This window comes from Cornus florida, unplaced genomic scaffold, assembly GCF_030987335.1.
Source record: "Cornus florida cultivar Cherokee Brave unplaced genomic scaffold, ASM3098733v1 CherokeeBrave_3.0.0_Hap2_Chr03, whole genome shotgun sequence".
In the NCBI taxonomy this organism is placed as follows: Eukaryota; Viridiplantae; Streptophyta; class Magnoliopsida; order Cornales; family Cornaceae; genus Cornus; species Cornus florida.
In genome coordinates, this window is record NW_026775573.1 from 5,893,886 (window position 1) to 5,910,416 (window position 16,531).

At 31.3% G+C, this 16,531-nt stretch overlaps 2 protein-coding genes across 2 annotated transcripts; one reads left to right on the forward strand and one right to left on the reverse strand.

Annotated features, from left to right (window-relative positions):
• The first annotated feature begins 7,060 nt into the window (after window positions 1-7,060).
• Window positions 7,061-9,300, forward strand: LOC132299189 (cyclin-U4-1-like). The gene is made up of 2 exons (XM_059795676.1): window positions 7,061-7,431; window positions 8,290-9,300. The coding sequence occupies exons 1-2, from the start codon at window positions 7,097-7,099 to the stop codon at window positions 8,570-8,572; spliced, it is 618 nt and encodes a 205-aa protein (XP_059651659.1). The 5' UTR covers window positions 7,061-7,096; the 3' UTR covers window positions 8,573-9,300.
• Window positions 9,301-10,030: 730 nt separating this feature from the next.
• On the reverse strand, window positions 10,031-11,282 carry LOC132298618 (uncharacterized). Its single transcript, XM_059795019.1, has one exon. The coding sequence runs from the start codon at window positions 10,693-10,695 to the stop codon at window positions 10,216-10,218; it is 480 nt and encodes a 159-aa protein (XP_059651002.1). The 5' UTR covers window positions 10,696-11,282; the 3' UTR covers window positions 10,031-10,215.
• Between the last annotated feature and the right edge of the window lie 5,249 nt (window positions 11,283-16,531).

Consider the following 16,531-nt stretch of genomic DNA (forward strand, 5'->3'; position numbering starts at 1 on the left):
ATTTTATGTTTTAAAATAGGAATTAAAGATTAAAATCTTAATTTTTTATTTTTTAGATCCAAATTTCAGAACATGAATTTTATACCACTAACAACAAAGTCGGTTTAATAGCATCATTGAATGTTTCTTTATATCCTGCAACTTAAAGGAGACTTTCATTCAATTTTGATTAATAAATTATCAATAGGCGAGTAATGTATCATGTCCCTACTTTTCAAAGAGAAGTCAGGGGTTCGAATCTCAATGAAGGTACGTGAGTGTAATTACCAACTAAAAAAAAAAAAAATTGATTAATAAATTAAAGAGAGACAATCTTCACATAAAAATATATATATGTTTTTTTCATTGGGTTTCTTGTTACATGATATCTATTATTATATTTCAAAATGTGGTAGATTTTTTTTTTTGAGTGTAAATATAACCTCTTAAAATTAATCGGAATATGATATGTCCAAAATATGGTGACGGCCGAAATACAACATTAACAACAATCAAATTATTTTTCAACTTACTTAGAAAGTTAGAATAAGTTATATGAATCATATGTTTTCATTTGCTCTATTTATGGTTATAACTTTAGTCAATTCACATATTATCTCGTCATTTCTTATTAATTCCACTCACTAAAACTTTGATTTTCCTCTTTGCTTAATATATATGTCAATATAGATGATATGACGTACTTGAAGGTCTTCACTGCACTTTTTACTTAAGTAATTGTAAAATTCATGTTCATACAGTCTGTAACAAAGTTTTACGCTGACTAAGAAATTACTTTAACGCCACTCTTCACATTTATTCGGACTTGAGACAGTTTGTATAAAAGAAACTTCGGCAAAGTTATGGTGACTGCCAAATCTATTAACAATGATACAAGTAGGGCATGTGAATTCAAGGGACAATGAGGATATAAAAATAAAAATAAAAATAAAATATTTAAGGGACATTGCAAGGGCAATAGCTTGTGTGCACATATATGAGAGGTTAGGGTCTAATAGGAAAAAACACAGTAAATCTGTGAAAATAAAAGAAAAAAAGAAAAAAAAGAAAGAAGGTAAAGTACAGTTACACCCCTTGAGGTTTGGTAAGAGGATACTCAGATAAAATTTATCTATTTTTTGGACAAAGACACCCTGAATGTTCAAAAATGGACAAAGACACCCTTCACATGAGAAATTGACCAAATTACCCTTTGACCATTTAGGAAACTTTTTTAACTTTACAATTTAATAAATTGGACCAATCTACACTCATGAACAATTTATGCATAAAAAAAAAGTAACAAAAAAAAAAAAAAAACTTTATAAATGTCCCAACTTCTTTAAAATGTAGACGTCTAAAATGATTTTTTGATCCAATACATATATTTCAAATTAATTATATTTTGTTACTACTTCTTTTCTTTTTTATTTTTAAATTAAGATGCTTAATTCTTTCATTTAAAAAAATTAAACCAATCTCTTTTTCTTAAAAATAAAAAATATGGTACCAGTATAACTTTATGCATCTTAAATTATATATCAAATATTATGCATTTCCTAACATAAAAGGGAAAAAAAATAATAATAAAATAAAGGAAAAAAACATAATAAAACAAAAACAAAGGCATGCATAAAGTTATACTGGTAACTATTATCTTTTATGCTGGGAAATGCATAATATTTTATATATAATTTAAGATGCATAAAGTTACACTGGTACCCTATTTTTTATTTTCAAGGAAAAGAGATTGGTTTAATTTTTTTAGATAAAAGAATTAAGCATCTTAATTTTTTTAAAAAAAAAAAAAAAGAAAAGAAGTAATAACAAAATATAATTTATTTGAAATAAATGTATTGAATCAAAAAATTATTTTAGACGTCTACATTTTTAAGAAGTTGGGACATTTATAAAGTAATTAACAAAAAAAAAAAAAAAAAAAAAAAAAGTGAACAATATAAAGTTTTTTTTTACTTTTTTTTTATGCATAAATTATTCATGAGGGTAGATTGGTCCAATTTATTAAATTGTAAAGTTAAAAAAGTATCTTAAATGGTCAAAGAGTAATTTGGTCAATTTTTCAGGTAAATGGGTGTCTTTGTTCATTTTTGAACCTTCAGGGGGTGTCTTTGTCCAAAAAACAGGTAAGTTTCTTTTGAGTATCTTTTTGCTGAACCTCAGGGAGTGTGATTGTACTTTACCAAAAAAATAAAGACAAAAATTCCAGAAACATTTGACAATGGATTTGCAGAGAAACCCACCATGGATTGGGGAGACACAATCCTTCTACTTAGGTAAATATACTTATATTCACAAGTCCCAACCAGAATTTAAACCCTTAACCTTCTTTTCTTAAAGAGAGACCCCATTCAACAAAGTAAAAGGTTTTGAGAAGTTTTTCTTTAAAAAATCAGATTTTAACAATAATATTTGAAAATTTCTTTATTCCTTGGAGTGGAAGAGACAAGAGATTGGAGTCACGAGAGTTTAAATATCAAATTAGTATTTATTTTTTGTAGTTTTGTTTTCTAAATTGAATCTTTTAAAATGGAAACTCCGGGCAATGTAGACAACGCATGACTACCGTTTAGAATAGAATCAAGTTAATCTTAACAAATTGATATCATTTATCTGGACCAAGTCCAAAGAAAACCCCACTTTTACCCTTTAACCCTTCTTAACTGTTTTTATTTCAAAAAACCCCCTCAACTATGAGAGGCGTTAACAAATTTATAAGGGACATCAACTCAGGATGTAAAATGACTAAAGTATCCTTTAGGCAAAATTTGTGAATTGCCATCATCCACTTTGCAAAGATTCAACGGAGAGGCTAGAATTCATAATAATGAATTAATTTTTCTCCTATATAGGACCCAAAGAAAAATAATAATAATAATCACTAATTGAGTCTAAAACAACTTCAATTTTTCCATGAGTTATTTTTTTTATATTCCTTCATTTCATCATTAGGCAAGTAGCAATACTTATTCTTTTACGAATGAATACCTATTTACTCATTAGTGGTTGTGGAGGGAAAAAATCCCCCCTCCAGTAAGAATCGTCCACGTCATCACACTACAAATTTATATTAGATACAGCAAGGGTCTGATCAGTATCAAGCCCAGATTGGGAGAACCTAATCCAGAATAAGTCCAGACAAGGTCTTTCTTCCATCTAGACCGTTGACTCAGGGCATTCGGCCCATTTAATAAGCCCAGATGCATATAATCTCATTCAGGCCCAATAAAGACCTCAACAGCCCGGGGCTGCTATGGCTGAACTTCAAGCCTATTTGCCGAATCGTATGGATTGGCCCACATTCAGCCCAATCCCAATTAAAGATAGACCAGTCCTAATAGACAAATGATTCAGTAAAGAAAGCAAGTTCTGTGCAAAGAAAGTTTTGCATGGAAAGAATTGTAAAAAGGAAATAATTATAAATGTAAAGAATGTCATGTATGGAATTGATTGGAGGACAAGTCAGGTGAGTCCTACCATAATTCCACCACCTTATTTCTTATAAATAGAGGCCTAGACCTTTAATAAAATTATCGAGCATTATACTCTTATCTCTGAGTATTATAATTGTATGTTCTGAGTGATTTGTATTTTCTTTTTTATTTATTTTAATAGAGAGAAATTTCGCACCTACAGTGGTTGTTTTTGGGAGAGAGATATAATACTTTTTTATTTTTATTTTTATGTTTATATTGATGTTTGAATTTTGAGTCCCAAATCTGGTATTGTAGACTGACATTTGAAGTTGCTTTATGATAATTGTCTTTCAGCCCTACATTACTGTGAAAACCAAGCTAATGTGAGCAAATCACACCCATGTAACTATTTTTTAATTTCGTATTCAATATGAATCTATATAAGCTTGTTAAATGCATTGTATTAGAACTGTAGTTTTGTTACATTTAATTACAATGGGTTTTCCTTTTCTTTACCAACAATCATTTTAATTTTATTTATTTGTTTATTTGTTATCATTTTAATTTTAATTATTTGTTTGAAGATAATTTTTTTTTTTTTTATATGGTTTATGGTGTTGGACTTATGGAGTTTTTATGTTATATTGTGTGTTTATTTATTTTGACAGCAACAGTAAATGGAGATACATTTTAAAGTATAAGAAATACTTTAGTCATTTTACATTCTGGTTAATTTTCCACTAAATCTCTTAACTAACTATTTTTATTCCAAAAATTCCAAAAAACCCCCCAACAGGAGGAGATCTTTTGGACTTTGCCCCATTTATTTAATTTACTCTAATATCTCACCTAAATAATAATAATTTCAAATTGACTCTGATTCTTTTAGAAAAGATCATTATGTTAGACTCCATCTTTTTAGACTGTCACAACTTTTTTTTTATAATACAATTTATGTGTCCTCTATACATGCAATTTGTATTTGTTTTACATGAATATGCCATTTTTTGAATAATCCTTATCACTAGAATTTTTAAGATTTATTTGGATTGATTGAATTAGAAGAAGAAGAAGAAGAAAAAATTGTAATACTTGCCTCCTATCCCAATCAGGGGATTTGGCCCAATTAAAACTATACAAGTATATAAAACTACATAAGAATTAAAAATGAATCATTAAATAAGAATTAAAAATGAATTATTAGGGATTTATTTATTTACGAATAATACAAATACCACACATTTTTCCTTTCTCCCGGTCTAGCGAGTAATGACACCTATTCTTTTCTTAGAACTCCTTGAAACATAAATGGAGACAAATAAATGTAAAAGTGCGAGATCTATCTTCACAACACCATCCAGCAAGAAACATTAATTAATCTACAAAAATCCATTAAAAAATTATAATTAGTCCAAGAAATATATCTTCAACTAGAATGCACTAGATTAAAGTAAATAGTAGTGGGTATAAGGTAGGGTATATATATATATATATTATGTAAGTTCTGTGGTATAGTTTGTAGTAGTTGTTTTTAAAAGCTAGCATAAGACAAAATTAATGAGGGGAATAGGTTGCCAGCATGTTAGAACTCAGAATGGCTATGAACAGATAACCATCTTGCTGTAAAGTCAATTACCTTTCTCTCTTTCTGAACTTTTTTTATCATTTGAATTTTAAATATATCACTCCAATAGTTTGTTTTTGGTGTCCACCTCACAGGAGTGCCACTAAAACACTCTTCTATGTTGGTGGCTCCTAATTTTTTTTTAAAAAAATAATAATAATAAAAAATTGCTCAATTCATAATAATCAACGTCATCACAACCTCATTTCAAATTTATTTTATTTTATTTATTTATTTATTTTTTTACGATCCTCTTACCTTGTAGACTTTCTCATTTTATAGATAATTTCTTAATTCTCCGATGTACGTGTTCTCTCACACTTTTATCAGTGACCTTATATATTTAGTCACTGTACTATTTTTATTTTGACTACATGAAATTGTTGCTATTTCGTTTTTTTAAGGGTCGTATTCGATCCATAATATTCATTTTCTTTAAATTGGAAAGCAGACTGATATGTAGTGACCCACGAAAGTTCATTTAAGATCCATTCAACAAACACAGTAAAGGAAGAGCTCACTTGGGCTCAAATTGGAAATTAAGGATGGAGCTAAAAATTGCATGCATTGAAAAGTTAAAACTTAAATTAAGATAAAATAGTTAAAAATACTAACACTGATGTACATATTATTTAAATTTCATAGATTCAGGGCCATTAATTCAATTTACTACATGAAAAGTGTAAGGATTTTGTTTTGTTGTTACGGTTCAAACTAGGTGTGTAATTTGGGTTGGGCAATTCGAACCTTGTCCAATCCCAGTCTAATTTTTCACGAGTCTGGATAATTATTTTTATAATAATTAGGGTCAAGCTTTGGTTGAAAAATCTTAACCAGAACTTAATTAAGGTTGAGCTTGATTTTAGGTGCTAACAAAATCCGAACTCGAATTCTAAAATTATTATTATTATTATTATTATTATATTTATATATATATATATATATATATATATATATATATATATATATATATATATTAACTTTAAATGCATTATATATATTCTTTAAATTATAATCACCTTTTTTTTTTCAACATTTGATAAATCTTAATTTATTGTGTATTGGCATTTAGTAGGATTACTTTTATAAGCATTTGTTAGTAATTTATTAAAAATTTGCAATAACTTTTTAATTTTTTTTTTTAGATAGAGTAACTTAATCAAATTGGTCATATGGGTAACTCGACTTTTGAACTCAAAATCTAAAATCTCGAGTTAAAATCCAGTTTAAAATTATAAGGATGGATTGGGCTCGAATTGAGTAGTTAGAGTTGAAGGTAAAGTTATGATTGAGTTTGGATTAAACATTTTATATGTCGGGTTGGACTCAAAGCTAAATTTTCAATCCTCATAAGTTGCAGCCGTAGTTCAAACCTGATTTTTTATTTATTTTTATTTTTATTTTTTATTTTTTGAAAAGAAAAAGAAAATGAAAAAAAAAAATTGAATATACATGTTTGGATCATAAATAGTGATATAAGGTTGTGTCGGTCAGACAAAATCTTAGAATTGCAAAAAATGAAATTTAAACAAACCTACAAAAATAATAATAATAATAATACTAACAGTCACTGTCTACTTTGTCACCTAATTATGTATAGATCACAACCTATGAAAAATCTGTTCTAGTAGGACCCACAATTTAAAATCACCATTAATCCACATGTAATCACATGATAATTAGTATGTGTCATGCCATCACATATGTCTATTTTCCGTCACTTTCCCATGAAAAAAAAGTTCAAATTCCTCTTTATTTCCACCTTTAATGAAAACAAATCATTAATCCACAATTTCACACTAATCAATCTTTCCCTCTTTTACAAGTTAAGTTTGAATCAAGAAATCATAATCCAACTCAAAATTCCCGACTTTTGAGCCAAAAAGTACAAGACCACCATCGGTGAGTGTGGACATACTAGCCATAATTCAAATTCCTGAGGCTATTTTGGTCAAATAAAATTACCTACCAAATAACGACCACTTCCAGGTAAAAAAAGATGAGCTCTATATATATATCCCAACAACAACACATATTGAACAATTTCACCAGCAATTCAATGGCAGATTTGGAGAGCCCAAATGTGATGCCCAAACTCATCACCTTCCTCTCTACTCTGCTCCAAAGGGTGTCCGAATCAAACGATCTCAACCCTCTATTCCAATCACAGAAAATCTCTGTTTTTCATGGCCTAACTCGACCCTCCATATCAATCCAGAGCTATTTAGAGAGAATTTTCAAGTACGCGAATTGTAGTCCGTCGTGCTTCGTTGTTGCCTACATTTATCTTGATCGGTTCGCTCAGAGACAGCCCTCATTGCCCATCAATTCATTCAACGTTCATCGGTTGCTCATCGCCAGTGTCATGATCTCTGCAAAGTTCATGGATGATATGTAAGTTTTCAAGATTCTTTTCTTGTTAAATACTCAAAAAAGTTTCAGATTCTTTGATTTGTTTTCTGGGGATTTTTTTTAGTTCAAATTAGTTTGATCATTCAATGCTCAAATTGCTTTGATCATTCAATGTTCAAAATTCTGGAATTTATGGCCTATATTTCATTAAATTGTTTAAATTTTTAATTTTGGTTGATAAATATTTGAAATTCTTGGAAATCATTTTCTGGGTTTTTTTAAATTTATTTCTTTATTTATGTGAATGGATTTTGATTTTGATTTTGAGGATTGAATGGAAGCTTAATTGTATTTTGTTATTGATTTCCAGTCTAGCTTTGGTTTTCTTGAATTGTTTTCTCTTGGAATGATGCATTTTAGAAAATATAAATGCTGAAATACTGAAAAGTCCAGACATTTTACTTTCCCAATTTGATTTTCCAGGTACCTTGTGAATTGTGATTTGATTTATTATCTAAAATATTTCCCCAAATTTTGATATATAGAGTTGCAAATCAGACCAGGAAAGCTACAAAACCCTGGTTTCTCTTTTCTTCTCTCTTTTTTCAAGAACAGCTACCAAAAGTGTATGTGAAGGGTATTACTGTAAAATTCATCCATTCTTTAATAGCATGACAAAGACTAAATATTCATATCTGATAGTGATAGTCCAGCAGAACCATAAAATTTGTTTAAGCATTCATAAAATTACTTGGCTGTCTTTTAGTAGTTAATGTGAACCATGAAAAGGATAATTTAGTAATTTTTCATTTTGGTATGTATATAACTATATATATATATATAGACAAACACTATAATTTGAACTAATGTTTTATTTTTTGATGGTTTGAGAATTTTCAGGTACTACAATAATGCTTATTATGCTAAAGTTGGAGGAATCAGCACAACAGAGATGAACTTTCTTGAAGTGGATTTCCTATTTGGATTGAGCTTCCACTTAAACGTGACCCCAACGACTTTCCACACATACTGTTCTCACCTACAGAGAGAGATGATATTGCAGCCTCATCTAGATTTAGCAGAATCTTCCTTAAATATTGGAAGGTCACCAAAGCTGCACTTGTGTTTCAATGAAGATGAAGCCTCCTCCCATCAACAACAACAGCCACAACTAGCTGTTTAAGTACTTAGCTTTTCAACCTCCAAATGTAGTTAGAAATAGAGAGATCCTCTCTCGGTCGGCAATAGTAAGGTCACTACTCCTTTGTGACCTGAGGTCACGGGATCAAAACCGGAAATAACCTTTTCATATGGAGGTAAGGTTGCATACATTTTTAGGTCATGGGATCGAAACTAGAAACAACGTTTTCATGTGGAGGTAAAATTGCGTACATTTGACCTTTCCCAGACCTGTAGTGACGAATTTACCATGTGTAGTGCGTACATTTCCTTTTTTTTTTCTTTTTTTTAATCTAATTTTTTTTGGGCTGATCTGGACTTGAGATCAATTAGCATTTATACAGATGGGTGTCTGTGCTTTACAGTCTGGCTATCAAAGTATGTTAATGTCAATGAAAGATACTTGTCCACTTTTGTTTTTTAGCAGTGACACTAAAGTTTTCTGATGGCTATGTTGTAACTGAGGAGGCCCATCTGGAATGGAAAATGAGTGGTGACTGGTTAGTGAAAGGTCCCCTTTGATGCTATGTTTGGTGTCTAAAAGCATTTTGTGTGCACAAAAAGTGATGATACAGTGTTGTGGTTATTTTTGGCAGTTAGAGACAATTTATGCTGTTTGACAGTTGTATTTGATTCTTGGGTGGGAACATGGAACATGTGCATTCGTGGACAACTAGTTGGATGGAGCATGTGCCAACTTGAACATGAGAGAAATTATCTTTTATTTGTTCACTTGTTTTTTTCTTTCAGCAAATCACACAGTGTCCAAAAGAATTAGGTAGTCCTATAGGTTAGTTTGTATTTTTATCAAAAGGTTCAACTATATTAACTAAGATTAATGGTTAATTGCCAACCACAACATGATTATATAAATCCATTGTTGGTTTTCTTGAAAAAAAAAAAAAGTCAAATGAAACCTTTTTGTTCGGAAGTTTAAACAAACATACACACCCATAATCTTTTGTCCTTAACTCCAACACCCAACCTACCCTTTGGGAAAGAGAACTTGTATCATATGACCAATGCTCATTAGTAATTCAAATGGAACTTGTCAAATAGAATGAAAATGATTTTGAGCCAACAATGCTTGAAAAGAGGAAAATTGAGACAGGAAATTTTTTTAGATTACTTTTATCATCGTGGGCTGCGTTTGTTTTGATATGAAATATTTTTTTTTCACAAAAGATTTTTCTTTTTAGGTAAAATATTTAAAATAATTTGAACAAAAATTGATGGATTAATTAATTTTGTTAAATTTTAATATTTTTTTGTTCATAAATATTTTACAACAACCAAACACCAAAAAATAAAAAAAATATTTTTTGAAAAATATTTTTCATCAAACAAAAGGGGCCCAAATATTTCTTCTGATTTGTACCTTTTAAACATAAAACAATTCAAGTAATATCTGATTTTCTGATTATTTCCTCATGGTATAATCCAAGAGAAGTTCAACTAAAGTCCTCATGGATAGCATCAAGAAGAGGCCTCACCCAATGGGTCCTCATAAAATTAGCGAAGAAAGAGTAAGTATAAGAATAATTTGATTGTGCTAAAATAGACTACTCTCAATTTTATTGATACAACAAACCTTTGCTGTTGGATTCATGAATTAAATAAATTAGAAGCAATGTTATTACATGGATATCAAACCCTACTCCTCAACTTCTTGAACATCTGAATCACAAATCTCATCACAAAAGGCACAGCAGCTGCAAGCAGGACATAACGAAACCGCACCGATTCATCTGGTGCAATGGCAAAAACTGCAGAAGCATAAGTCGCATACATTGAAGCCGTCGCGACCCATATTTCAAAATGAAAAGGGAACCTGTAAGTGAGAGAAATGAGGACAAGTATAGATGCAGAGAGAGCCACTGTGTTCGATATCAAGAAAACGTAGAATGCTACTTTCTGAGATGCATAAATTGCCCTTCCCGCCTTGTGTCCATCGCTATCATCCTGCCAAACACCTCCCGGTGGGTTGACCCCTGCTTGGAAGGTAACGGCGGTGATCAAAGCAGCCACAATTAGCAGCACATTTCGGGTTTCACTTGGAGTGTCCCTCTCTTCTTCGTACCGAAGCCTGAACCAACTTTTCCCAACTGAATCAGAAGGACTCGCCATTTTTTTTGAAGCAGTGGTACTGATGATTTCATTTTGAGAGGCTAATATAGAGAAGAAGGTTTGGACTGAGTCTTCTAATTGATTTTCCAATGACAGCGAACTGAGTCTTCTAATTGACTTTTCAATAAGTTTTGGAATGATAAAATAGTACTCAACGAACTTTCATTCATCTTTCTATGGACTAAACAAAAATAAAAAAGAACTAAAATAGTTGACTTCCTGGTATGATTGTTGATTTGTTTGATATTAATATAATTTTTGTTCTTGTCATTGTAACAGATTATTTTGGCGTTTCAACATTCAATGAACAAGAAACATCGCAGTGCGTTCATGAACAATGAGTTGGTTCAGTCAGAAAAATGGTTTGAAATAGCCTCCCCGTCTATATTCTCCTCTTTTGTTCAATACAGACTTGTCATATGTAACCAGGTCCTCACTTTCTAGTCATCCATTTAACTGTGCAATAATGCTTCTCTACACTAGTATCTTGATTTTAAAATATATATGTGATGACCTTGTGGGCGGGCGCGAGAGGGCACTGTCAGGCTACCACACTGGCGAGTTACGGGTACATAGTCTCACATTGCCTGAGATTAGGTCTAAAGCGGATAATATCGTACCCATGTGGTGGAGTGGGTCGTTACTATATATTTTTTAAAAAAATTTCTGTTATTTTTGTGTTTGGTTTTTGAAAACATTTTTCTATAAAAATAACACTTCAAGATCAACCCACTTGATTTCATGGATATGGGGTTTCAATCAGTTGATTCCTTCTAGTATATTACACATAAATTGACCTCTAATGGTATTTCATAAATATATGTAGATCTAAGGTGTGCATGATTGAGAAGAAACAAATACAGAAAATGTGTTTCTAAAGAGACAACGATGGGAAACGAGAATCTACATATCACACACATATATGGATATCTAGAAATGTACATGAGCTTGAGACTACAGTTTACATATCAGGGAGAGGAAGAGAAAGAGATAGTTCCGAAACAGAAGACCGTTTGTCAGGGGCGGAACCAGAAATGTTGGGTTGGGGGCCAAAGTAGTAGAATGAAATTAAAATCAAGATGAATATAAAAATATAATATTTATTTTTATAACATATAATATTAATGACACTTTCACGAAAGTCTGCAATACTTGGAAGTACCGAACGTATTGGTTCCCAACTATGAGATGTGGTTGCTGAACTCACCTGATGAGTAATTCGACAGTTAAGAGGTTCCGGGGATATAGCAGACTTTCTCCCTGTGAAGAGGTTAACTTTTACAACCTTGCAGTGTGAAGATGTTCTCATTATAAATAACCTAAATAATGAGGAACCTACAACCTAAAACAAATAGGATAAAACAATTTAAATAAATGTGACGTGGAAACTAAAATGAGAAAAGAAAAATAAATAAATAGAGAGAGATGAACAAGTTGCAAGTCCTTAAAAACCTTTTTGTTTTTTTTCCTTACTTTCTTTGTCTTGAATTCATATAGATAATAGATATTAGTAATACAATATATATATATAGAGGGCAAAGTGAGAAAAACATTCTTAATATGGGAAATAACACCCTAACTTTTATTTTGGTATGTAAGTCTGTTAAGTTTTAAAAAATAGGCAAATAAGGGTTTACTTTGTATAATATGTTTGAAAATCACATTTAAGCAGTCATGTGTGTTGCACGTGCCTGTATTAAGTAACAAATTCTCTAAACTGTCCTTTTGGTCTCTCCAAAATACCCTCCCTTTTGGTTAGGATACTTTGATCATTTTACATTTATTCTGTGTTTCACCTTTTATTTTCAAACACATAAAGGACACTTTAGTTTTTTAATCGCTCTACTGACGACAGGTCCTTATTCGCACCAAAAATAAATATTAGGGACTTTCAAGAACCTATATAGGTTATATAACCTATTTGCTTATCGTACAGGTGTTTATCGCTCGCAACCGGCCCCATATATATATATATATATATATATATATATATATATATATTTGAATGTAGTATATATTGACATGTTAGTAGAAATAGTAAGTTATTAGATTCTATTAGTTAACAATGGAAGATGCTGTTAGAACTTGTCGTTCATGAAATGTGAGGCTTGAATATGAATTATGGTGCCCAAATTGAACATGTGTATTCATGGACAACTAATTGGAGCATGTTGTCACTCTCCGCTAATTTGTAGAAGGTTTCGCCATGACCACACGAGTGTCATGAATGAGAAGAGTTGGAATTGCAGTCTTCAGTCCAATGTGGAGGTTGTGGAGTATTGTTAAGAAAGTTGAGAGATTCTAAAATGTTGGATAATTTGAAGATGCTAGATGATTGTATAATATTTTAGAAATAGTGAGAGTTTTGTGTAAATATGTAAACATTCAGTTAAAAATTTCTAGAAAGTAGACATGTTACCTGTTTAAAAGGGTGAGATGTGCTTTGTAATTAACAAGCTTCAGGGTGAGACAACTCTTCCGAATATTGATTAGAACATTGCTGGAATGGATAAATTACATTTTTTTAGAGTTTTTCTATATCATAGATATCATATATATATATATATATATATATATATATATATATTATACAATAATTAAATATAATAAAATAAAAGATTCAAATGAAACCCTGAAAATATTATGAACCAACCAACAATATAATGAGAAAAGGAAATTGCAATGACATAACTGAGTAAAGGAAATTGCAATGACAAAACTGAGTAACTTCTATCATCAATATTTTATTTTCATTTGTACCTTTTTAATTAAAAATAAAAAATAAACAAAATAAAATCAAGTTATATATAATTTTCTGATGATTTCTTTCCTATACAGAGTTAACTTAAATCCTCTTTGTTAGCATCAAAAGGCACCAGTCAATATAGTCCTTATAAATTATTCACTCTGTTCCAAAAAACATGTCGAGTTTGGGAAACCGAAAGGCTCGAGCACCTTAGGTAAGGCTCGAGCACGATTGATAGGGCTCGAGCTCTATAGGTACAATGCTCGAGCTTTAATGCCTTAATTTTATTCGTAAAATTTCAGAAAGAAAAATGACCCCACGGTTATGCAAACACGCGATATTCTTTTTGGGACAGAGGTAATAGTCAAGAGAGAGTAAGTACAATAATAATTTGGATGTTGGATACTCTTTCTTTATTTATCTATTTTTTTTTTTTTTCAAATAAAATTGCATTAAACAAACTAAACAAGAATACAATGCTACAGCAGAGGGCACCAAAACATCCAGCCATATCAATTGCTCAGAAAAATAACTTATCGGAGAGTCAAGACTAGTACCACGAATGTTGCCTATGAATTTTTAATTTTTTACTAATATATTATGTTCCTTTTTTTCAATATGTATCCCTAAAATATTACTAATGCCCCTGAAATTATTACAAAATTTCAGTCTTGCCTTACCTAAAATTTTAGGTCCGGCCCTGCCTATTCTTCAACTTACAGAACAACAGAATCACAAATCTGATTATATAAGGCACAGCAGCTGCAAGCAGAACATAGCGAAAACGCACCGATTCATTTGGCGCGATAGCAAAAACTGCAGAAGCATAAGTTGCATACATTGCAGCCGTGGCCACCCAAATTTCGAAATGAAATGGAAATCTGTAAGTGAGAGAGACGAGGACAGGATGGATGCGGAAAGAGCCAATGTGTTGGATATCAAGAAAGCATAGAATGCGTGTTTGTGAGACGCGTAAATTGCCCTTCCCGCCTTGTGTCCGTCGCCATCATCCTGCCAAACACCACCGGGTGGGTTGACGCCTGCTTGGAAGGTCACGGCGGTGATCAGAGCAGCCACTATTAGCAGCACATTTCGGGTGTCACTGGGAGTCTCCTTGTCTTCTTCATACCCGAACCTGAAAAAACTTTTCCTAATAGAATACGAAGGCGTCGCCATTTTCCTAATAGAATCTGAAGGGCTTTTCCTGCAGCAAACTTCCATTTTGAGAGTGTTATATATAGAAGACGATTTGGTACTGTTTCAACAAGACAACAAAGAAGAATCATCCTGGTGCCTTCGTCAATATGCTCATATAGAAAAATGAGTTCACTCGGATAGAAAAATGGTGTGAAATGGTTGACGTTTACCATAAAGTATTGTAATTAAATAGCTTGGTGTTTCAACGGAGAATGAAAATGAATCATCTTGGTGCCTTCGTGAATACGTCCGGCTAGAAAAATGAGTTGACTCGGTTAGGAAGATGGTGTAAAATGGTTGACGTTTACGATCACCGTGTTGACCGGGTCAGCGGACTTTCTAAAGAAAATACGGAGTAATTGGAGCATAGAAATTGAATAGAATTGAAATACGAAAGGAAACTGAAATCTGATCGAAAAGGTGACAAATTGGGATTGAAATAATAAAGACTTGAATTTGCTAAGAAACGTGAATAATTAAGGAAATATAAATTAAATTGCAACCTAAATTACTTGGTATAAATCCATGCTAATTATTACCAAATTGGCTTGCCGCCCAATTTGGGTGCGTCACTGGTTTAAGTCAAGCTTATCTCATAATAAAAAATGGACTAGGCAATTCTCATACTTTGATTTATAAATCATAGGGTTGCAACTTAGGCAAGGTGGATGAGTACAACTCAAGTCTAACTGGATGTATGAAATATTCAATTCTAATTAAATTCTATTATGACCCTTCAACTATAATTACTGAATCCGAGCTCAACTTATCCTTTAATTTTTAAATTTAGGTTTACAATTCAAGTTGAGATTTCAAATTAAAAAATCGAGTTACTTAGAATTGTCAATATAATCACAGTACAAATTGAATTTATTTATTTTTTTGGTCAATGACAAGCCACTCACAAACTCACTTTGCTCATTTAGAGACTTGAACCTCAAGTCCAGTTTGAGAGGTAGAGAAGATACCACTGAGTCACAAGTCCCTTAGTCATTGAAAATCTAATTTGATCCAGAGTTAATAATTTCATATTAGAATACTTTAAAGCACAAAAAATTGAACAAAGTTAATGCGGATTTCTAAGAAATTAATCCTGTGAATGCAATAAATTAAATTTTAAATAAAAAAATTTGAAAAGAAAAAAAGTGATCATAGTATGAATATTATTATAATATATATATATATATATATATATATTGAAAACTTCGACTCAATTCGAACCCTAATTGAATTTGAATTAATGTTTTTCAACAAATGACTAACCCTAATTGTAAAAATGACAAGTTACACCCTTACTATGTGGTGTCAAACAGAATAATAATACTAAATAAGCAACTAGATGTAACTAGGGGTGTTCATTTGATTCCCCTAATTCGTGAATCCGATTTGATCCAATTAAATCCGTACGGATTTATCGATTTTTAGTGTAATGTTTGGGTTACAAATTTATAAAATAAGAATTCGTAGAAAACGGATCGATTAATAAATTAGGGTTTAAAAAACAGAACCTGTATAACAAATCCGTTAGTTTTACATTATTACAAAATATATATTATATGTACACTATTTCTTTAGTTCTTTAAAGTTTTAACTCTAATCCTACCCCCATCTGTATTTCAGTTTCTGGAAAGGGGGATCTGGATAATGTATCTTGTTCAGCATGGATGGAAGCTACCACAGTATCAAATAATGCTCCCAAAAAGGTAATTGGAGAGGATGGTGCACGAACCAGAGGATGCTGTGGAAGGGGAAAGACCTGGAAAGTAACCAGAGTGTTAAAGTTTATGTCTAAGAATCATCTCAACTCTCAAGGTACAGAAAAGAGAGAGTTTTACACTTACTTCTTGAGAGTCAACAAATCATATTAAATTTAATTTTTATCATTTCGCTGGG

What these genes read in the sequence shown, in the direction of transcription:
- LOC132299189 (XM_059795676.1), top strand. Translation starts at nt 7,097, where the DNA reads ATGGCAGATTTGGAGAGCCCAAATGTGATGCCCAAACTCATCACCTTC. An exon ending in GCAAAGTTCATGGATGATAT is followed by an intron (nt 7,432 to 8,289) that starts GTAAGTTTTCAA and finishes GAGAATTTTCAG; the next exon opens with GTACTACAATAATGCTTATT.
- LOC132298618 (XM_059795019.1), bottom strand. Translation starts at nt 10,695, where the DNA reads ATGGCGAGTCCTTCTGATTCAGTTGGGAAAAGTTGGTTCAGGCTTCGG.